Source organism: Notothenia rossii (genome assembly GCF_949606895.1).
Source record: "Notothenia rossii genome assembly, contig: scaffold_346, whole genome shotgun sequence".
NCBI lineage: Eukaryota > Metazoa > Chordata > Actinopteri > Perciformes > Nototheniidae > Notothenia > Notothenia rossii.
In genome coordinates this window covers 234-24,649 of record NW_027639893.1, presented here as the reverse complement: position 1 = coordinate 24,649, position 24,416 = coordinate 234, and the positions used below count along the sequence as shown (strand labels likewise).

Genomic DNA, 24,416 nt, shown 5'->3' with positions numbered 1-24,416 from the left:
TGTTTTTAAAGGCCGACCACTGACCACACACTTCTCTGCTGGCGGTGGTGGGCCCAGCTGAGGGGAGACATCTTTGTAGCTTGCCTTGCACCACTCAAGATCTAATAGTTTGTTCCTAATACTCTACATACGTTGAAGGAGATGATGAACGACATGGAAAGCTGTATTTTGGTTAATACAGGTGGATAACACGTATTAAATAAAGCATTAGCCCAGATATTTTAATTCAGGTTTGATTAGTATTAAAGGGATGGTTTGATCTTTAGAAGTGGGCTTGTAATAGGGACCTGTCCATAGTTAGTGTCTTACCTACAGTAGATATCAGTGTTACAGCAAGGAAACAAAGCAATGTAACGAGGGTCCTTTGCAGCAGCATTTTAAACTCCTAGTTACGCTACCGTTAGAATATTTTCAGCACTTTATCGTAGCGTCACACAGCCATTTCCTACAGACAACAGAAGCTGTAATATCCATCCATGCTGTCTTTGAAGCAACCAGACTCCATTGACAACAAAATGTAATTTCCCTTTTTGTCTATGGAGTCTGGTGGCTTTAAAAAGGGAATAGACAGCGTTATTTGTTCCCCGACAGAAAGGTCTGCCTGAAAGCAACGTAAAGTACGAAACATTGTCAAAATATAGCAGACACTTAAACTGATATGGCTTTTTTAGGTAGGCTTTCTTTTAGATGTCTAGAATAACTTAGCGGTAGATTGCTTAGCTTTCTTTTACATTATGGATAAGAACCTCATAAAACCCCACTCCAAAACCTCCAAACTCTCCCTTTAACGCTCACTAATAAGCAACGCAACATTAAACCGACAGATTGTGGCTTTCATTTTGACGTATTGTTCTTAATAAAGATGGAGGATAGACGTGCTTCAGTGCCGAGGTCACAGCCACAGTCTTCGTCCTCCACTGGCATGTTTCCCAGCTACCGGAGAAACAACTCATCAAACAAACATCCTAGACCTCTCCTCACGTCTCCCCTCTGACAGCGGCATCTGGTTTATGCATTCCGCGCTGTGCTGGAAGGACAGACTTGTTAAAAGGGGGATGAGTGCTCTGATATACAGCCTGCCTGGTGAAGACTGGTGGAGATACCTCAATCCCATCTCAGTCACGAATGCCCCAGCACACGGTGTTCCCCACCATTACCCGCTGCAGATGGTTAAATGCATTCATGTCAGCAGTCTCCACTTATTGGACATATGCAGTAACAGTTTTGATGGTTGTTGTTTGCTGAGGAAAGATGCTGTCTTTACAATCTGTAAGTTCAGTCAAGGGATTTTAACTGCCTTAATTGTTAAATGTATAACTTAGTTTTTGGACGTCAATTTCTTGGTTTTGGAACCAGAAGTGACACGAGAGGGTAAAGCTAAGTACAATCTAACACTGAATTATAAGGCAAAAAAGTGTCCGAATACACTTTTCTAATGAATTTAAAACAAATTCTGAAAGTGTAAAAGTCCTAAACATAGACAACCACAGCAACATGTCAATCACAAGGTAGCCCCGCCTCAAAGCTCACCCTGCTTTATCGTGTATTTGACTCTAAATAGGACTATAACTTACAAAATGAACACCATGCTGTATTGATGAACAACAAGCGATTGAGAGAATAATATATTGATTAGGAAAATGTTTACTGATGTAATAAATCAAGTGATAAGTCAAGACATGTTCTCATGGACTTCTATACAATCCGACTCCTATTTGCCATCAGTTGAAATAATGCAGTTTTAAGCCACTGCTACTTTGGCTTCACTTTTCAGACCCGGTTGTTCCTTGCTTGGGTTAAAACTAACAAATCTGCTTGCCAGCATTTTCGTTGTGATCACTTACAGGTGGGGTAGGTAATTCACTTCAGAAACACTTGTTGGAATGCTCTTAACATCCCGATAGCAATGAATACAGTAAATGCTTTGACAATAAATACGTAACAATATTTCATCTCTGGAAGCCGTGGCGCTGTAAAAAGCAAGACCAATCATCTGAGCCGGCCCGGCTAAAATAACTGGATGGCCTACCTGCCTGTCAGCCTTCCATCTGTGCACAAACTTATCTCGTGCCCTCATTGGTCAAGTGCGCGTCCGTGTGTGTTGGGGGAGGGGCTCTGTGAGGAAGTCTGAAGGAAGAGGCAGATTTTTTCCGGTTGTGTATTTTCAAATTCTAGCGAACTCGAGCTGGCTTCTCCATTCTTACCTACCTTTAAGCATGCTGACATTTCGCTCAATCAACTGCTTTCCTGAAGTACAAATGTAGACTACTGACCTTTTTCTTTAATGAAACTATAGTTGTTTGTCCTCAAATGTAAAACCAATAACTCTCTGAAACGCTTGCAAATCATTTTATGATGGATTTGTCTGTAATGTTAAGAAAACGGAACGGAAAAATATCAGAAATATTGATTTTTTTATGCTTAATTAATCTCTCAAATAGAGATGCTTTTTCTTTTAGCTTCCCTCCACGGAGAGTTAAATGTCATGTTCATCAGCCTTGTTCAGATGCAGTTTGTTAAAACAAAGAAGGCTTGAATATGAGATTTGCAGATGGAGGACAGTTTAGACAAATGGCTTTTTGAGAAATTAAGATTTGAAATTGATGACATATTGATGTCTTAACTTCCTGGATCTTGATGGGCCCTGCTGTCGCTCCCACTGCCCCATGTCGGCCCTCATTTGCTCTGTGAGCCTTGTGAGCCTTGTGAAACTTGTGAGGCACGAGCGCTCTGGTTTCGGGGGTCAGACACTTGTTCTGCATCGCCACACTCCAACGGGGCTCTGCTACAGCTCATACAGTCTGTTTTAAGAAGACAGGGGAGTGTTCCACCTGGTGAGTGGGGCCTCGTTCAAGCTGTGAAAAAGCAAAGTGTCTGCGTTTGATGGGCTCTGCATTTGAAGGGTTTCCAAAACACTGCTGGCTCCTCTTTTTCATATCCTACCTTTTAAATAAGTCTTTTAATTTAATCTCAGTCCTGCCTTCATTCAGTCTTTATCTGCTAATATACTCAACGTGTGAACATGTATGTTTGTATTAGGGAAAGAGATGACTTTCAGGGTTTCTTGGTACATTAGCTGGGTTATACTTTCACGGAGTATAAGGAGTAAGAGTAAAAGACAAGCAGTGTTCAGCTCTGTGTTGAACATCCATCTCCTGGTCATATTCTGGCAATTCAGCACAACAACAGCTGGGCCACTGCCTTCAAATATTGGTGTCAGCAGAAAGTATTTACACACATCAGATCCACACACTCTCCTATTCTTGTTTTTGTTCCAGAAAAACCGTGTTGTGTTTGTCTGTGTGTTTGTTTGCAAGTCTGTCAGCAGGACTTTGGAAAAACTACTCGCCTGATTTTCATGAAACTTGGACGAAGATTAAAACATGGGCCAAAAAACGCCCAATCATTTTTGGAAGGATCAGAATGATGGCGTGGATACACATAGATTCACTTTCTATACCCATAGCCGCGTTCACACCGCAGTACTTTTCCCACTTTAGTTCCGATATAGTTCCGAAATGTCGCGTTCACACCAAAAAGAGCCGGAACTAAAATGAGTTAATCAGAACCTTTTCACCCCCTTTTCCGTCCATGCTAGAGAGCAGGTACTTTCGTGGGAGAAAAAAGTTCCTATTTCTGATTGGCTGGGCGGAATGCAAACCACGCCCCGTAAAACTCCAAAAAGTTTTGTGAAGCCGCCATTTTATTATCCTCGCATTAGCATGATTAGCATTAGCATTATTAGCATTAGCCCAGCGCACAAACTCAGAGAGACTAACTTATGGCAACACAAAAGAAAACATGGGAGCGGTGGAGATGAGGAGGTGTCGGCAGCAGCTTCTACTGAAGCCAGTCCCCAACTCCGGGAACTTCCGGCCGGGGACTCCGGGTGGCAGTATACGCCGTGAAGTTGTTTGCCGCCTGCCAGTAAACCCAAAGCAGAAGAAGAAGAAGTGACGTGAGCGGCTTCATTTGCCTAATCATGAAAATGAAAGAGTTCTCATGAACTAAGTTCTCATGAACCTTTGTGGGAAAAGTACTGCGGTGTGAATGCGCCTAATGTGAGATAGAGAGTTTTTGCTGCATTCATGTAGTGTCAAAATAATTGAACAACTGGAAATTTCATTTAAAGCCCCCCATTAAGTATTTGCAACAACCTTGGAAGTTGGCGGGACTTTTAGTGAACATCTTCGTGTCTCACCTTATCAGCTTCCTTTAGATGTCATGCAGATACTCGACACAATAAAACACATCTTCCTTTTTAGCATCCATGTTGTTTCCATATTACGACCTAAAGGAAGTAACTTGCTAATGTTTCGGACTAATTTGAAAACTACTTTTTCACAGAAACAGCTATCAACTTGAAATAAAACAAATTATAATTTCTGTTTTACAAAACGTACCAAAGACAAGAAAATAGGACAATCTGAGATGTACGTGAATGCAACATTGGCCTTAGGGAAAATCCTAGTTGTTATTAACTGTTCTGCTTTTCTGTCATGCCTTTCAATTCTCACACTGTGGCAGCTTTGTCCTGACCTTTAAACGTCTCGCACACAGCGTGGTGACATGTGTTTTTACCAAGGATGTGTTCAATATGTGTTGAAACCAACAGATGGATAGGTGTCTGCTGAGATGGATGGACGACGGTGATTTGGGGACAGTTGTTGACTCATAGTGAGCTACTGACACACAACAGCTCTGCAGTGAATGTGTCTCAAGGGCAGAGAGCAGCGTCCAGCCTCTGACAGTGATTTATGAGGGCATACTATACGGATACAGGGTGGTATTTTTAGCACTCAACGGTCACACAGGCCTCCCTCAGACAGACGGCTGTTGACAGTGATTGGCTGCTATCTGGGTGGCTCTCAATTGAAGGGACACTTTAGCTCATTGTATGCCTCATCGGTTTGTTAGGAATGTGTGGAGCACTCAATGTGTGGCCGACGCTCACCGGGGGATTCAAGAGTAAGATACGAAACATAGGTGTCTTTCTGATTTGTTTTTTAGAATAAATTATTTGAGACTATTTCACTTTTTTGCTATTTTTCCTTTTGTATTTACTTATTACTTGCACTATTCTGTTGTGTTTATCTGTTGTATTGTGTTGCTCTGTTGGAGGAGCCTGTGACCTAAGATTTTAATCGTCATGACTACACTCTATGCACATATGACCGATAAAAGCCTTGAACCTTGAGACTATATCCGTGCACAGCCTTTATTAATCAGAAAAAGCCTATTTTTAACTTTGTTTATTCGTCAGCATGTGTTGGTGTGCTTGTAAATCTGTTACTAAATGAGTGTGTCTGCTCAAGGTCAAACCCCATCGTAAATAAGATTCTTATCTGATGGCGTCTAACAGCTTTATTGACAAAAGACCAGAGCAGGTGTTTAAACACACAGAAACAAACGAGCTAACGCTGAACTTATCTGGTCTGGTTGTTAGTTGCCTGTCACCAATTTGCGCTTCACAAAAGCTTCCTGTTGAGGTCAAGGGAACAGGAGTTGGAGCCAATGAAGTCTGTCAATTTCTTGCCAGGAGATTGTCCCTGATTTCTCAAACCATTCTCCTTTTATGGGGAAAACATATTTCTAGAGTCAAGACCATTTTCTAAGACAACACCGTATATTTAGAAATTGTGTGCTTGGATCGTACGAATTCCACTTTTAACAATCAGCTTTAAAGGGTGCAAGTGTCACAGGTCTCCAATTTAATGTGTTCTCAAAACAGTTGCCCCCAAATGCCTTTTCCCAAAGGGATTGTGCACGTGTTTTCATCAACAGAAAGTCATCCATCTTTTAAGGGAAACTAGCAACCACAACCTATTCAACCTACTGTTGCAAAGTAGCGTAACTTTTTCACTTTTTAAAAATGGTTCGAAGTCACTGTTGGGCATTTGGCTTTAACAGCCAATCCCACGATCAACAAATGAAATCTAAATGAACCATGGGATAACGTAAAGAACACAAAATAACCGTACAGTTAGAAAAAGGCTATAGGCTAAGGTCGTTACACATGTAAAATATAACGTAAAGCACCCAGTAAAATACAGCTATCAACACATAACGTAAGACCCTCACAGCTACTTAAAGGTCCCATGTCATGGCCTAATCATACTGATACTGATCATAATTAAATTGTTGAGGTCTACTAGAATAGATTTATAGTGTGCAATTTTCCAAACTCACATTGGTTTCTCATACAGCATCTCTGTATAGTATGTGTATTCACTCTCTGTCCTAAACGGCTTGTTGGAGCTCCTACCCCCCACTCCCTGTGAGCCCAGTGGCCATCTGCGAGACACAGCGAAACCCAGCCCGAAACCAGCCCGAACACACACACACACACACACGCAGCCTGGCTGGGAGTTTTTAAGAGAGAATTTTTTTAATTTAAAAATCATTGATTGTAACGTTTTTATAATATTTAGCTGGGCCGAGTTTGCTCTCAAATCAATATAAATGTGGTCCTGATGCTGGCACAATGAATGCCTGTTTCTTCACACTGGAGTTGCCTTGTGTTTTCGATCATGTTGCTCACAATCACTCCCTGTAAATGTGAGTGAGACTTCATACAAGGATGTCAAAACGTTAGCTGTGAAAAGCAATTTATTCTGTAAAGCCACTGCACACACTTATGTGGATTTATTCTATAGCTCCTTCAAAATGGACACGTGAGTCATCGCAGATTTCTAGTTCTCTACAGTCAATATCTAATATCTCTTCTGCAGACAAATGGAAACAAAAGCTTCCTTCAGCCACACCTTGCCCCTCCCCGCACAAATCCATCTCAACCTGCTTTATTCATCAACCCTTCTCCCCCTCACTGTGCTGCTGTCTTTCTCGGTCAAATACATCGCTCCAAGGAAACAATCATGGGACCTACATGCCTGGCTTTGCTGACTAATATGTATCCCAGATGCACACAAATCATGGGAATTCTCTCATACTTTTAGCCTCTTCTTAACTTATTCTCTTGAGAACAGTTTGGTCAATTGACGAGGATGTTGGAATAGGACTAAAAAGTGAAATAGATTGTGTCAAAGAAGCTGCCGACATGTGAAAGAGTTCACGCTGATGTGACAAACACTGGGGGGGCCCTGCTTCCTCTTTTCTCATCCATCAGCATAAGCATGATGTAAACTAGATTGATGACAGCAACATTGCAGCTGCAAGGTAACGGGTTTCCCACTGAGGCCACACCTGCTAAAATGTTTGCAGTCATGGTTCTGCTAATGAGCTTCTGGATGTAAACGTCCTCCAAACTGCAAACGTAGAAGGAGAGGGAATGTGACTCCAGTTTACAGTAATGTGGAGCCCTCCTGCTGCAGAGCGTGACTCTGACGTGTGTGGGTTCAACACCGCCTGGAGACAAGGTTTCTCTAGTGCTGACCCATATGTTGAAGGAAACAAAGGCCCCGGGGTGACTGAAGAGTCCGTCTGACCCCGTCTGACCTCTGGGCATCCATAATGAGATCTGTGGAGATCAGGAGAGGATGTTTGGTGGGTCATCACAACGAGGGGCTGCTGAAACAGCCGCTCCTCTTCTTCACGTTTGTGTTGTTTTGACAGCTTACTGTGCGTGCTGGGTTCGAGGACCTGGGGTTTGAAAACAAGGCAGATCGAGTCAGCCACTGACACTCAAATGTTCTTTCAGTGACTTGGATGAGTCTGACATGCATGGGCGATCATGCCTTTTATTTTAATTGTTTTTCTTTTAGAACCAATCAAAAGACGTACCTGTTCCTCTCTGCCTTTACATGGTGTCATGGTTCGTGAATGTTTTCTTTAGGTCCAAATATGTTGTTCCCCAATTTATACTGCATGATTATTTTGTGTAAATTGTTCCCTGTAAACGATTTACTAACACTTTTTTGAATTGGAAGCTGTATTTTGCATTGTGATATGTTATTGATTCGGTGTGTGTGTGTGTGTGTGTGTGTGTGTGTGTGTGTGTGTGTGTGTGTGTGTGTGTGTGTGTGTGTGTGTGTGTGTGTGTGTGTGTGTGTGTGTGTGTGTGTGTGTGTGTGTGTGTGTGTGTGTGTGTGTGTGTGTGTGTGTGTGTGTGTGTGTGTGTGTGTGTGTGTGTGTGTGTGTGTGTGTGTGTGTGTGTGTGTGTGTGTGTGTGTGTGTGTGTGTGTGTGTGTGTGTGTGTGTGACTCACTCAGTGGAAGGTGTGCAGACTTTTTCTTTCTGCCTAGGCTTCCTTACTCTTGCGACCTCTACTTGCTCTGTGAAACAGCTTCAAAGAATATTTGGCAATGTGGCAGGGTGTGAGTTATTAAGCATACTGCCAACATGCATATCATTACCAAGCACATATTTGACTTGTTACACATCTGAGTGAACGACTAAGTCCTCAAAGCTCATTTTAAGCTGCAGTCCTTGGGCAGATACAGAGGTATCAACTATTTCTTCATGGAAAGATTAATATGACTGTCATTCACTGAGCAACTACCGGTAATAAGAATTAAAAAAATAAGCAATTGCATTAAAACATATTACATTTCAAGAAATGTGTCTTCAGTCCTAATTAGTTAAAAAACACTTGCCGTAGCTCGTTCAAACCTGTGTTACCTTTCTTAAAATGAACAAACTGAACTCACATTTCTTCAGGGTTGGACGTTATTTGGGCTTATTATTCCTCTGCTTATCTTTCTAGCATAATACATCGTATCAGGGCACAAAAGACTCTCTGGCCAAACTGAAATAGCAACTTTTAACAGTGGGCTACATTTAATATATGAGTACAATATTTAAATTACCATAAGTGTAGTTTACTATGGTATGCAGTACACAACAATTGCTCAAAAGACATACACAATCTCACAAACTATACTGTATCGTCTCCATCTGTCTTAGGGCTGCACGATATTAGAAAAAACTGACGCTGCAATTTTTTTCCCCCTGCGATATATATTGCGATATGAAAACATACAGGAATTGAAGAAAAGACAGTCTTTTTCACTCAAACCGTCCTTTCTTGAACTTTAGTGTTATACAATTGGTATTTTTTAAACTATATTTAACCGGATGAAGGATTTTAGTCACGGACGTCTGGATCTTATCAGAGCAACAAGCTGAGCTAGCTCGGTTAGCAGCGCCGAACTGGAGAAACACATGAAACTACTTTACTCAGTGTTTTTACCTTTAATCACCGGGTCTGTTTGCTTTGGAGATTTGATTGTGATTGGTGGTTTGCTGTGCATGCAGAGCCTGCATGTCACTCACTCAAGTACCCCTGACATGAGAGCCGCGCAAGTTTTCCTTTTGTAGCAAGCAGCAAAATAATTGTAACATGACGTGTTTGAGTTCATTTGCCTACTTAATATCACAAGTCCTAAAAAAAAGAATAATAATAAAAAAAAAAAAAAGAATTGCACGTCCACTCGACGCGAATATCGCGATTATCGTCACGACACAATATATCGTGCAGCCCTAATCTGTCTGTCTCTCCTTGTTTTCCCACCATGTGTCCTTCTGCTTTTCCATCTGAGATGCAGCTTTCAGAGCATCAGCAGCCTGGTGTGGTCTCTGTGTGCAACTTCAAAACAGCAAAGAATTCAATTATCTCGAGCTTGTTCCAGAAGTCTCTTTGTGTAGAAACAAGTCCAGCCAAAATATCCCCAATCCGCTCGCTCTCTCTATAAAATGTTAAGAAGATAAAAAAACAACTATCTGTTTTTGGGATAAAGAGTGTACTTTCTCTCTCAGTTTGTCCTAGTCAATTAATGTTTAATGTTGTGGAAACAATGGTGGGGCAATAGGAAAACCATATGATGAGTCAGGTCTTTTTGGCTGCTGTGACTCCAGCGTTGCAACGTGGCTTCTTATTAAGTATGTAGTGGAAGGAGGGGGGAGGGGGGGGGGTCCAAAGATGGAAAAGGGATCTTATTGTCTCAAGTTGTTGTTTCTGTATCTTTAGAGTAAGCAGAAACATAAGAAATATGTTCTTCATATTTGCATATTTCAGCTTCAGGATGTTCTGGAGACCTTGGAACTTATTTTTATTATTTCCCCCTGTTTTCTGGTTCCTGTTGTTAAGCCCTAGCTGAAAGGAGACTGTCTATTCCAATACCCCAGTACCCCTTATGTCGCGTTCCCACCAAAAAGAGTACTTTTACCCCCATTTTTAGTGCCTGCTAGAGAGGTGGTACCAAAAAAGTAACAAAAAAGTACCAATTTCTGATTGGCTGGGCGAATTGCAAACCACACCCCGTAAAACTCAGAAAAGTTTTTTGAAGCCGCCATTGTATTTGCTGGCATTAGCATTATTAGCATTAGCATTAGCCCCGCGCACCAACGGAGAGAGACTAACTTATGGCAACACAAATAAAAACATTGGAGCGGTGGAGATGAGGAGGTGTCGGTGTTCTGGCGATTTACTCGGAAGGCTTCAGTAGAAGCTGCTGGGAGTCCCAGCAGCTTCTACTGAAGCCAGTCCCCAACTCCGGGTACGTCGGGTGGCAGTATACGCCGTGAAGTTGTTTGCGGCCTGCCAGTAAACCCAAAGCAGAAGAAGACGAAGTGACGTCAGCGGCTCATTTGCATAATCTTCCCTCAGGGAAAAGTACTCTGGTGTGAACGCGATTGGTACTTAGTGCTGGGGCACTAAGTACGGCAAAGTACTTGGTGTGAAAGCGGCTCTTGTGTTCTTTGTAACCAAATCTCTCTCAGAGGGGCGTGGGGAGGGGCTCCTTATTTTCATCTCAAGTAACAGACAGAGAATCAGCACTTTTGAAAAAGGGCTGAAACAGAGGGGATTATGGGTAATGCTGCAATGATCTGTTTGGTGTTTCAGACAAACACTTCAGAGACATGTTCTGTATATATCTGAGACCTGTGATATGTTGATGAAAAACAGTATGATAGGGGACCTTTAAGTTGAGCCTCGCAGGTTTTTCCTTCCTCTCCTACTTTTTCTATCACATTGAAAGTTCTCCCAAAGCTTCCTCTCTTGCTTCCAACTTACTGTCACTAGTAGCTGCCACACTCTCCTCTCTGCCTCCTTTCCTTCGCGTCTCCCTATTCATTTTCTACCTCTCACTCTCCCTCCTCTAAAAAAGCCTGCCCCCCCCCCCCTCAGCTGCACCTCCCCCAGCTCAGTTTACAAGGGGGAGCTCGTAGAGATCAGCTCCGTAGTGAAAGGTTTTTTTGGCATTCTCTGAGCGACAGTGGAAAGTGGAGGCAGCCTTTTGGATTTGTGTCGAAGCCTGAGTGACTGGTGGAGCATTTCTGTGGCCACATGAGAGAATGCTGTCAGGTTTGGCTCTGCTGCTGCTCGTCTGCGTGCACATGCGGGTGCAGGGGAAGCCGCGCTCTCAGGTAGGGCCTGCTTCAATAATATATCATATTCAAATTACTTATAGACTCTCCTTGCGCTTTTTCTATTCTGTTGTATTGTGTTGCACTGTTGGACGAGCCTGTGACCTAAAATGTTCATTGATATATCTACACTGTAGCTATATGTACATATCACAATAAAAGCCTTGAATCACCTCTGCTGGGTCCTGGAGGAACCTGGGAGAAGGTGGGGATAAACATTGATGCTAACACTCTGGCTTTAAAGGTTGCTCTGCAGGATGTGTTTGTGTTTCTTTTGGACTCTTTGCAGGGAGCTTTTGGAAGTGGTTGATATCCCGTCGTGCATGCTGCGAAGAGAAATTCTAGTTGGGCTTTTGTGATTGAGGTTAGTTAGTAGTGTGCAGAGCAATAAAACGGAATATTACCAATAAATATACACATATAGTTTGAGCAACTTTAAAGCAGATCTGTATCTCTGCAGTCGGGGATAACCTGGGGATATCAAAATGACTTGAAGAGCCAAATGAATACCTTTAAGTGCATGTATGTTCATAAGGGAAACTAAATTAGACAGTATGAAGATGTCAGGTAATCTGTTTCACTGACTGTAGATTTTTGTTTTTTGTAGTTTAGGATTAGGGATAGCATGGTAAGTTAGTTAAATGTTCAGGTTTCATATCAGTATGTAGTGTCTCTACTGGGACATGTCTCCATGCTCTAATGTTCAAAAAGCTCTTTATTTCTCTCATACTGCCTGTGCTGCAGCACCTCTTTTCACCCTCTGTCTGAAACCAGAGCCCAGTCTGCTCTGATTGGTTAGCTGGCCGGCTCTGTTGTAATTGGTCAACCACTTAGAGATGTCCCCGCCCCTTACCCTATCACGTACAATGTGTTGGAGCGCTAGCCAATAGAAGCACGAGTTTTCCGTAGTGATGTCACTATGCTACGTAAGAAATCAAAGGAGTCCAATGGAGGGGACTTTGTGATTTTAGCCTTTGCAGACCGGTAACGTACACAAACATCTATAAAACACTACAGGAACTTATAAACCCTAAAAAGAATGATAGGGTTTCTTTAAGTGTAGGCAGCTGTGATGGACAGTCCATCTCTTTGTGAGAAAGGGCAGTTGAAATAAGACTTTCTGCTCCATGCTCCTCACCGTCATGGGCTAAGTAAACTGCTCTGCGCTGTACATGCTTTGAGAATTATCGTGAGTGGAAAAACTGAAAGTTAGAATTGGGGTTTAGGGACATCATCTAAGATATCTACATTTCACAGATTTAGATGATCTGTAAGTAAGCCTAGTACTCATTTACAACCAGTTTTAGTGCTTGTGGTCAACACTGGACATTGTCACTCCGTAACTTGCGGTCCATCTACTGAGTGGAAGTATTTGCAGTATGGCTGTTTTCACTGTGGCTCCATTTGCTCTCTGAGAGGTTTATTTTTCCACAGCACATTCACAGGCTACTTGTGGGTTTAGATTTCCCTCCTAGTGGAGAACTGGGCCTGTCCTGGGACTATGAAGATGTACTTGGAACTCTATTAGGGATCGACAGCAGGCCTGAATTAGCCCTTGGCTCTGCTGGTTTTAGCTCACCTGTGTTTGCTGATGATTCATGAGGCGGCTGTGTTGTGCCTGCAGGTCTTTAATGCAAACTGAAGACGCGCCAAAGTCTTAATGAGGATGCCAGCTTTATATAACCTTAAATTACATAGCTATTAATTTCACTAAAAGGTTTGGAATCTGGCTATGGACAACATATTGGCAGAGTATCTCTTGCAAGGGGAAAAAGCTGTTTAATAGCAGTGTTAGTGGATGGAGAAATTAGGTTGACATTCGAGTTAAATAGAAGTCATACCATGTGATGTTTAAAATAAATACTTAATCATCTGACATCAGCTTGTAAGAGATCTGACAGGTATGTAGTTTTACTTTTAAGTCACTGCTGTTTGGGTCAAAATCTATTTTCCTTTTGATATATTTTCTATTAATGCCAACTCCTCCCTTTAACTTTAATCGATTAAGAAATATTTAATTTGATTTATTGGTCGGACAGTCATTCACACACTTTTGTCTTTGATCAATCAGACCTCACTGAGCAAACTTGTAAAACTCCCAATTACTTAAAAAAACACTTGTTTAAGATTTGGGACGGGTCGGTAAAAATCCATACTAATCAACCACATTGTACTGCATGTTTGTGACAATGTACCTTTGTTTGGGGTCTTGGAGATCTCATAGTGGACAGGTCACCAGTTCAAAATCATGTTTATTTGAGAGCTGCTTAAAGATGGCCTGAGTGACCCTCAACAGATATTTGAGTTGTATCACAAAGTTCTCTCAGAAGCAGAGTTAGTGCAGCTCAGGTTAAAATAACAGCGACATAATATGACACTTGTGGAAGCTCCTACTTATAACACCATCTAGTCTTTTTGTGGATGTTCCTAGTAGGAAACCAATGCTTTACCTTGAAGTGTTGATGCCCAGCAGAGAGCATTATATTCCCAGAACAGTGCATCCATATCAGAGCAGTGATGTCAGGGGAAACCCTATGCGTATAAAATGTTGTAGATCCACCAAGCACAATGCTATTTCTGAGTGTTTAACAAGCATTTAAAGAAGACGCTCTGGACTGTGAGGGCATTCATTTCTACACCTCTCTTCACCACTTGGCAACTCATCCTTATAGCTTGTAGGTTACCCTTCAGATATGATAACCTACTACTTATTTTTTACCAAGTTAAAAGACTTCCAAAGGCCATACTGAATATTTAATGGGACCATGACCGCCACTTGTTTTGTCCTCAGATCATCCCTTCCTACGTTACAGTAAATAATTCCAGCTTGTCTGTGCTCCCATTTTGGTTTGATACATGTCGCTATCGGTTTCATGAAATGCTATGTTGTGGAGAATGAAAATCTGAGAGATTATTCTCCACAAACCAAAGCTTTTGTTTCGGTCTGTGGTTAAAAACCATGGTTAGACTTCCAGTTAGGGTTCCCGCCATAACAGAGCCAGAAGTGAAATCTGAGGGAAGGGGATATATTGAATAAATCTGCAAGTTTTGAGCTACGATGAAGTCACGTCTTCCACGTAGAACAATGCCTAACGTCGGAGTCAGCGCTTCATTCCTCTTGTTTTCAGATAACTTGTTTTAAATGGACAGTCTTATAAATATGCATGTGATGGAGATATACCTGTCGTGGCTTCCTTCCTTGTATTTCCATCAAGCCACTAGACGCCTTAAACAGACAGTTCTAACTCGTTTCTTTCCTTAAAGTACTCACAGTTTGAAGTGTTGCTTGGCCTCCGATGGTTTAGAAGATGTCGCGATGTGTTTGCTCAAAATAACATAAACATTTGCACATGCAACAAAGAATATAGGCCTTTACAATATTCAAAAGAAATAGGCAAAACTCAAAGTAAAATAACAAAACAACTTAGGTATTCTTTCTGTCTTGATAATGCTTAAAACTTAAAGGGTACTTGTACGGTAAGAGTACGTTACGGTAAGATAAGTACGGTTAAAAACGGCGTCTCTCAACAGGTTGCCCATCACTGTGGCTTTAGCACCGGCGCCGTGGGAATTGTAGTCCTTTTATAGTGCGTTGACTACAGACGTCACAATTAGGTGGCCTTTCTTATCAAATCAAAATACTGGCTCTAACAATACCTGATATCATGGTAAATCAGTAGATCCCTTAACAGGTGATAAAGAAACAGCATTGTTCTTTTGTAGGAGAATCCTTCAAGAGTCCAGTTTTGCAATCCACCATGTAATGCTCAGTACCTGAACTGACTGTAACAAGCAATTACATCCAAGATATTAAAAAACCCATAACCCTTTATTTGACCCTGGTTTTTTGTTTGGGTTCTCATTTCTTTCAGTCAGAAAAAGTCTCTTTTTAATGGCTGCCTTGATGCCTGGGTGGGAAGCAGATTCCACTCAATCTTTCATAATTTAATAAAATCCTTGCGGCCCATTCTCTTCAACAAAAAAGTTTGATTCCACTTGCTTCCCTAGTTAATTTGTATTTCAGTCAGACAACTCACGTGTTTCTTAATATGTTTATTAGAAGCAGCATAGTTTGACTTCGGCGTCTAGGCTCGGGCCTCATCACTCCACAGATTTACAAAGAACATTGAGTGATGATTAGATAACTACCCCCCGAGCCTACAGGTGGAAGCTGGGGTGGAGCTGGGGTGGTGGGGGGGGCAAGCAGCAGCAAGTGAACGCATCAGCAATGTGACCGAGCCGCAGCATAGCGAGACAGAGGCAGGCAGACCTGGCAGCTTAAATAGAGCGGCAACTTAAGGAGATTGTGTTTGGTTGGTTGTAAGAGAGACGCGTCACGTGGTGCTCGAGTTGACTGCCTGAACTAGCTCGTAGGCTTCGCCCCATTTGTGCCGGTTACCGTGAATTCATACAGTTGTGGTTTACCCATTAAACAATTTGTTTACATGGTCTGTAAGAGAAAAGTAGTCCGAGTGGTGTAGATAAGCCAATATCCAACTCTATTATATTATTTTTGTGTAAGGGTAAAGAGCAGGACAGAGCTGCTAACATTAGCCTAAACTCTGACAGCGTCCAGAAGCATCTTCCACCAGGATTGTGAATACTAACGAGTGTTTGTGGAAATCTACATTGGAGTCAACTTGTAACCCCATAAACAAAGGGTTTAATTAGGCGCTCCTTGCCCTTGGACGTACTGTAATGCTCTGTTACTTTTGTAGGTGTTAATTAAGCTAACAATTACCGTCAATTGTAAATGTTATCACAGGAAGTTAAAAGCTAGTTTGAGGCTATAAACAAAATACAGCACTGCCTCATGACTTACCACAACTAAGCTGAAGGCAGACTAATGTTAGGAGTGATGACGTTCAGTAGTCTCATTTAGCAACTTGTTAACAACCGACATATTTTATGTTGTGGAACAAAAGGTTAAAATCTGTTAAGCTTGTGTTTGCCACAGACCCTGTATCAAACATTTAACCAGAACTCAACTTTAAAATAAGGGAAACACGTTTTATACCCCAGCGAGGAAGACATGCATTTATTTTAAAGATTAGATTTGACAATACATATTCATAATGGACACACTCTGTATCCAGTCCGGTGTAATCCTCAACAATAACTTCATCTCTCTTATATTGTGTACATAGCGTGCTTCATTGCACTCTGGATGTAACAGTAAATCAGGGCAAAGGAGTGATTAAGTATGTGTATTAGTGAGAATGTCACATGTGGACTTGATGACATGTGTGTGGATTCAACCGATACAGATGTGTGCAAAGTGCTGACTGAAGAAAAATCATTGTCGCCTTCACCCGCTCATTAAAACCAGTTAAAGATCAGCAGCTACTGCACTCAGCATGTGGGGGGCAGATGTCCGAGACAACCACAACTTCATTCGACAGAGAAGGAGTGTATTGACAAACCATTATTCTATATCGCAACCTAAAGCAGGTTTTTAACCCTTATTTAATCGCTCGATTCTCGTGTCTATGAGAGGAGATCTCAGTAATTTCATTCCCAGACTCAGCATCGTGTCTTGAGGTCACATCCACTATAAATTATCCGTCGTTGGGATGATTTTGCTTCTGTATTCTCAACCTGGAAGCCAAGTTTGGGCTTTATTGCATTTCCAGACGAGCTAGTGTGTCACAGCTGACCGAGTCATGATAACTTCATTGGTCATTTTCCCAAGAACATTACAACCTTTTGCTACGTGTGAAGAGCTGTATGAATCCCCAACGCAGCCCCCCTATAACCCCACGCTCATAAATATCTTTTGAAATACAGCACTACCTCCATCCAGGGATTTTTACAGTAGGAGTAGAGCATGCTTTTATTCCCATGGGTTTAACATTAGGGGCTGTGCTAATATCCCAGAACGAGGAACTGTTGACAGATGAAGTCATGGAAGTTATTTGTACATTTTCTTAACAGAAGTGTAATTTGTACGGCATTTGAAAGAGACAGCAGTCGGTGTCTCAATGTTGTTTCACATTTTGCTCTCAAATGGAAAGCCGTAAAATAAAACTGCTAAGACTCAGGTCTGAAGGATCTGGTGGGATCAGCCAACATCCATGTGGATTTAAACCCGGGGGGCTTAACCACAGCGCCATCTCCAGACTAAGAAAACATCCTTTTATTCATAAATTCTTTTTTTTTTTCTACTTTTATGCAGAAACTGAACCAGAAGCACGTTGCCATGTGAGCTGGTCTGAGCAAGAATTGTCATTATTTAACTCAAGGTCCCATGTCATGGCCATTTCTACCGATCATAATTCCATTGTTGAGGTCTACTAAAATAGATTTACATTGTGCAATGTTCCAATCTCACTTTGGTTTCTCATACAGCATCTCTGTATAGTATGTGTATTCACTCTCTGTCCTACACGGCTTGTTGGAGCTCCTGCCCCCCCTCCCTATAAGCCCACTGTGCTCTGATTGGTCATCTCGCCCACTCTGTTCTGATGAGTCCACTACCGTTACAGCGGAACATCAGTGATTATGTGTTACCATGGCGTTAGCAACCAGAAAATGACACCAGTAATGACAAACAGATGAGAATGCTGCGTGGGGTCTGGGTGCCGTGTTGGCGAGACGTTGCGCGGCTCGCTGCTCTGAGGAGCGGACAGTGTGAGCTGGATTACTGGTGTCGTTTCCTGGTTGCTGCGTGGGGTCTGCGAGACATGCGAGACAGGGGAAGGGAAGGAGGGGTGGGTCTGCGAGGCTCCACTAGCACCCCCACCCGCACCCCCCAAACGCGGCGCACCTACAGTGTACCAATGGGTCCATTTGGGTATGGGCACGTCACAGAACCCAGGAAGAAAACAATGGAAAAAGAGAAATCCCCAACGAGGCGTTCTGGGGCAGCATAGACAGGTCTTTTCTGTGTTAGAGTTTTACTCGCTACAGGGTGTACTTTGAGGGTTTGTGACTCTGCAGACCGTTTACATGCATACAAAGCTACATAACACACAAGGGGACCGGTAATAACTGGAAAAGCATGACATGGGACCTTTAACTGCCGCCGTTATAATGTCCGTATTTTCACTGAATTGTCGTCTTGAAAAGGGTACTCACAACAATTACGCAACAACTTCATCTTCACCTGTTGCCCGTTCAACGTTAAAAACAATAAAACGGCATGAATTGCGTCGTCACATTAATCTAGAGATCCTCTGTCTCGAGCCAGTTAACTACCGGTCCTTCTAGAGTACCCTGGAACCGAGGGAAGCTCTGAAAGAATACGCCTATTGGCTACAAATCAATATATGATTGGTTGATCCAACCCAGTCTCACAAAAAAACGTGTAAGAACTACGTTGGTCCTCAACTTGGGACGTAGTATTTTTACAAAAACGCCTCTGAAATTGTAAGATCCCTACGTTTTTTTTCATCATTCATTTCCAATGGCTGGCGTCTATATCACGTGATCTTCAAATTTCTCCCTGCAGAAAAAAAAACATGGCCGACATTCGTTTTATTCTCGGTGGAAAATGCCTATTTTAAGGTTAGTTTGGCCATTAAAATGCGTTTTGATGTCATTTGATCCCTTTCAAGATTTCAAGATTTTCTAAGGTTTATTGACATATCATATTATACACAACTACAGTGTAGTTATGCAATGAATGAAAAACTTGGGTCGCAGGTTCCTCAACAGTGCATTACAAGACATCTATCAATATGTGTGCATACCTCCAGCAATGTTAACTATGTTGAAGCACTTATTTTAACTGATATTATATATTTGTATTATACTCTTATATAAGATGTATGTAGATAGTATAAGAAATGTGCAGAATATGACAGTTTAATGGTGGAGTATACACACATATTGATAGATGTCTTGTGATGCACTGTTGAGGAACCTGCGACCCAAGTTTTTCATCTCCGGCCTTGTCAGGTATTGAACAATCAATAAATAAAGAACACAGAATTATTAAATATAAAACAAAGAATTTTTGTGATTATACTAAATGATTTACAAATAAACACCACTGCATATTTACAACTGTTACACATGCTGATGTAACGCAAATGTTTCCAACTTGGGATCAATAAAGTATATCTTATCTTAAGATGATCGAAGGCTACTGCCATATTTGCAACATTTGCCTCTGAACCTTGACAAGTGCATGTTTCAGGATTATCAATGAACAACAGGAGGGGTCACAGACGTAAGACCAGCTGTTAAATAAAGCTCTTCTGACCTTAGCTGGCATGTGGGTATATATTAATGCTGCCCATTATGGACACAAGCAATTTTAATCCATTTATTATTTAAATGTTTTAAATTTGAGTGTTCCTATCCCCTAAACCTCCAGGGATGAACACAGTTTAATACTGGCAACTTCTTATTACGGGAAATACGAAAACGTCTTTTAAAACTACAATTCCCAGTAGAGACGTGCCATAGAGAACATGTTGCGAACGGTTGCGAAACACAATAGCCAGCATAGTTCTGGGGATGGAGTGGGGGAGGGGGCGACGGGGTGGACCCGTTCAAATCCAGTTTTGGACAGTCTGCTGTGGTTCCATCCCATTTCAAGTGTTGTTCGGCGCTCGGCGTAACCCTCGGAGCACACTCAAACATCCAATCACAGAGCTTCAGGACTATCACGGGGTTTGTCAAGCGAAGCGGAGAGAATACTTACTTCCGGGTGTAATATTCTCTAAAAGCAAATGAGCTGCTCCGACCCTCGGTCCTGACGGACTCCAACTTGTGTTTATTAGCCATTGGAATGAATGGTGAAAAAAAACGTAGGGATCTTACAATTTCAGAGGCGTTTTTGTAGAAATACTACGTCCCAAGTTGTGGACCAACGTAGTTATTACACATTTTTTTGTAAGACCCGGGTTGGTTGATCAAACTGTCAGTCCAAATGTACGCTCTCATTCAGTGCAACGGCCAGGGCATTCTATCAAGGATGTAGAATACCTTGGTTGAAGGATATTCTACCCAGAGACCCAGAACAAGATCTGATTGGTTGCTTTCTTTTCTAACACAAAACCACTGAAATGCGTAGTGCATGGTCCGAGAAGGACAAATAAAATCAACGTAACACTGTGATATTACAGATCAACAACACAGATACCATTCTCATTTATTCATTTTATTACATTTTATTTATATAATTAAATCGTTTTTTTGTTCCGGGGTATTCTCTGAATACCTTGAAGGCCCTGACGGTTCTCCACTGTATTTTAATATCCTCTAGTATTTCTCCTTCAGCTCTGAAATGAGTGTGTCATGGAAGGAAGATATCCATTGTTTGATTATAGTATAGAGGTTTCAATCGTGTTAAGAGAATATTTTGGGCTGCGGTGAAACCAATGATAAGCATCCTTTTCTGATAGTTGAGTAAATTGAAAGAACAACGTTTGGAGACCTGTTTTCTGGGATCTCTCTGTTTTAAATTCAGACATGTTCCCATCCAACAGATAACCTCTCACTGTGTCAGCGTCTGTTCTTATGAGTGGAACATTTACTGCTATCATTGTGTTGTTTTGGTTTGAAGGGATTTACGGTGAAAACAGAGAAGGGTTATTTATTGGTTTTTCTGTCAATAAATATCCTCTTTGACTCATTTTTTATTTTTTTCCCACGTCTGACTTATTGTAGCTTTGCGAAAGGTCCCACAATGTGTTTTACATTTCATATTCAGTTATGGATGAACTGTAGTAGTTTGTGTTGCTTTAAATTCAGTGAGGTGAGATCATGACACGCAGCAGTTTTCCTCTTGAATGTTATCGTGTTATGATTAGTGATTTTTGATCCAGGCATTATTCGGACCCATTGCTGCACGGCAACATAATTCCACACTGACCGCAGGAGCGTTTGGCAGTTTTATTTCCTCTTTCTCCAGCTTTCTTAGTTTGCTTTCCTTTTCTCTCATCATTTATTTCCTGTGGTGAAGGAGGCACTGCGTGTTGGTTTTGGCTCAGGTGGTGCTTTGGCCCCGAAACACAGGGAGCTGCCAGACTCTCCTTGAAGTTTTTATGCAACTGCCACCATTTCCCCCTCCTGCTATACCACTTTTTTACTCTCCCTTCCTCCTCCTCCTCTCAGTCCTTCCCTCAATCCATATTTCCACTGACTTGCGGCCAATTCGCAGCCATAAACCCAAGCAGATCACCATCATTTTAATGAGTAGACACACATCGTTTGGATAAATATTGGAACTGCATATTTGAGCCTGTTTCAATAGTCCTTACTCTTGTACCAGCTGTGCTTTCTGTTCTCTCTTCTCTCCAACAGCCAGTTCAAAGAAACAACACTTTTTATCATTAAATAAAATGATATAGGCTCTGAATGTTGTGTCAAATGTCCCAGACGTATTGGAAATGGCTTTAAGGAGTTACTGTATATGTTTCAAGTTATTTTGTGTCAAAGCTTGAAATTCCTCTTTTTAAAATACACTTCCTCTAAATGTCTTCATGTCATTCCTCTATACCAATGACCCATTCACACATATTCACACCCTGTTGGCCATCGAGAGCTATTTGAGTTTCAGCTTCTTGCCCAAGGACACTTTGACATGTTGACTGAAGGGCCAAACAACCGCCCCCAATTGTTAGACAACCAGGAAAAGCCCAAAAAATAAATACATTTGCATGGATTGTATTTGACTTTTGATTTGTGACATGCGGTTGGAACCCAGTACTCAAAGCTGAGGGAAATATACAAGACAAGACAGAAGGAGGAATATGTCACCTTTAATCAGGAAGACACATGGAAGCTATGCCTGGAGATTGTGTGTGTGTGTGTGTGTGTGTGTGTGTGTGTGTGTGTGTGTGTGTGTGTGTGTGTGTGTGTGTGTGTGTGTGTGTGTGTGTGTGTGTGTGTGTGTGTGTGTGTGTGTGTGTGTGTGTGTGTGTGTGTGTGTGTGTGTGTGTGTGTGTGTGTGTGTGTGTGTGTGTGTGTGTGTGTGTGTGTGTGTGTGTGTGTGTGTGTGTGTGTGTGTGTGTGTGTGTGTGTGTGTGTGTGTGTGTGTGTGTGTGTGTGTGTGCTCCAGCTCCTCCACCTGTTTGCACGTCGAGCTGCTTTTACTGCTGGTTTGTGTGAATTTATGGACTGCTGATGTTAACCGTTCTATTTTTACAGCGCCCAGGTTTCCTGTAATTTATTACCACCAATATGACACAGAAAACTCACACCCTAAGGAGATTTAGAAATAAATTCTGGAAGCAATTCAAAGACTCATGTCTCTTAAAAACGATGCCTTCTGGAAAGTAACATAACTCCTGCTAATTAGTTATTATATTATTGCAGTTAATGATGTGAGTAGTTGCAGGGGGCTTGGCTTTGTTAACGTACTCTTTTACACCTAATGAGCTCTTTTTATTTGTCCAAAAACATCAGCTCTCAATAATCTAAAACAGGTTTGTAGTGCATAATTATACGAGCTGTTTCCCTCCACACTTCTTCGTTCAAACTGCTTCTCCTCTGTGTCTCAGGGTCTGGGCTGCGATGAGTACCTGGGATCAGGAAAGGTGATGGACAGGTGCGGTGTGTGTGGAGGAGAAAACACAACCTGCAGGCTCGTCTCTGGAGTCTTCAAACACAGTTTAACGAAGATCGGCTACCACAAGATAGTGGAGATCCCCGAGGGAGCCACCAAGATCAACGTGACAGAGATGGTGAAGAGCAGGAACTACCTAGGTGGGAAAAACGCTTATTAATACTGCAAGATTCAGTATGTAGTGAACTGAGTGACTGATGAATAGACTGGACAAAAGGGCTGACTGGATGCTTTGAAAAATGTAAAAGATGGTTGTTTATTCCATACAGTTAACTTACTAAATGTCGACTAAATTATTTCTTAAATGAACGCAAAAACCAAGCGATTGTTACACGCTGCCAACACATCAAGGTCTATCACTTGAATAGGCCACATCTCTAAGCTGCAGCAACTCTCCAGAGGGGTTTGTTCATATGTCATTCATAGCCTGAATTATATAACATACTACCTAGTTATACTAGGGCTGCTCGATTATGGCAAAAATCATAATCTCGATTCTTTGGGTCAATAATTGATATCACGATTATTAAAAACGATTATCCATTTACTTTGAAAAGGAACCAGCCTGTTTGGAAAATGTAAGAAGTAGAAAGTACAGGTATTTGTGTTCAACAGGTGAGAAGTAGAAAGTACAGATATTTGTGTTCAACATGTAAGAAGTAGAAAGTACAGGTATTTGAGTTCAACATGTAAGAAGTAGAAGGTACAGGTATTTGTGTTCAACATGTAAGAAGTAGAAAGTACAGGTATTTGTGTTCAACATGTAAGAAGTAGAAGGTACAGGTATTTGAGTTCAACATGTAAGAAGTAGAAAGTACAGGTATTTGTGTTCAACATGTAAGAAGTAGAAAGTACAGGTATTTGTGTTCAACATGTAAGAAGTAGAAAGTACAGGTATTTGTGTTCAACATGTAAGAAGTAGAAAGTACAGGTATTTGAGTTCAACATGTAAGAAGTAGAAAGTACAGGTATTTGAGTTCAACATGTAAGAAGTAGAAAGTACAGGTATTTGAGTTCAACATGTAAGAAGTAGAAAGTACAGGTATTTGAGTTCAACATGTAAGAAGTAGAAAGTACAGGTATTTGAGTTCAACATGTAAGAAGTAGAAAGTACAGGTATTTGTGTTCAACATGTAAGAAGTAGAAGGTACAGGTATTTGAGTTCAACATGTAAGAAGTAGAAAGTACAGGTATTTGTGTTCAACATGTAAGAAGTAGAAAGTACAGGTATTTGAGTTCAACATGTAAGAAGTAGAAAGTACAGGTATTTGAGTTCAACATGTAAGAAGTAGAAAGTACAGGTATTTGTGTTCAACATGTAAGAAGTAGAAAGTACAGGTATTTGTGTTCAACATGTAAGAAGTAGAAAGTACAGGTATTTGAGTTCAACATGTAAGAAGTAGAAAGTACAGGTATTTGAGTTCAACATGTAAGAAGTAGAAAGTACAGGTATTTGAGTTCAACATGTAAGAAGTAGAAAGTACAGGTATTTGAGTTCAACATGTAAGAAGTAGAAAGTCAGGTATTGTGTTCAACATGTAAGAAGTAGAAAGTACAGGTATTGAGTTGCAAC

At 41.4% G+C, this 24,416-nt stretch overlaps 1 protein-coding gene across 1 annotated transcript; it reads left to right on the top strand.

The window, feature by feature from the left end:
- Nucleotides 1–11,181: 11,181 nt before the first annotated feature.
- Nucleotides 11,182–22,983, top strand: LOC307027285 (thrombospondin type-1 domain-containing protein 4-like; the record flags this gene model as incomplete). Its single annotated transcript, XM_079695499.1, has 2 exons — nucleotides 11,182–11,325; nucleotides 22,779–22,983. Coding segments are annotated over exons 1-2 (277 nt in total), but the record flags the coding sequence as incomplete, so codon positions are not given.
- Nucleotides 22,984–24,416: the final 1,433 nt, after the last annotated feature.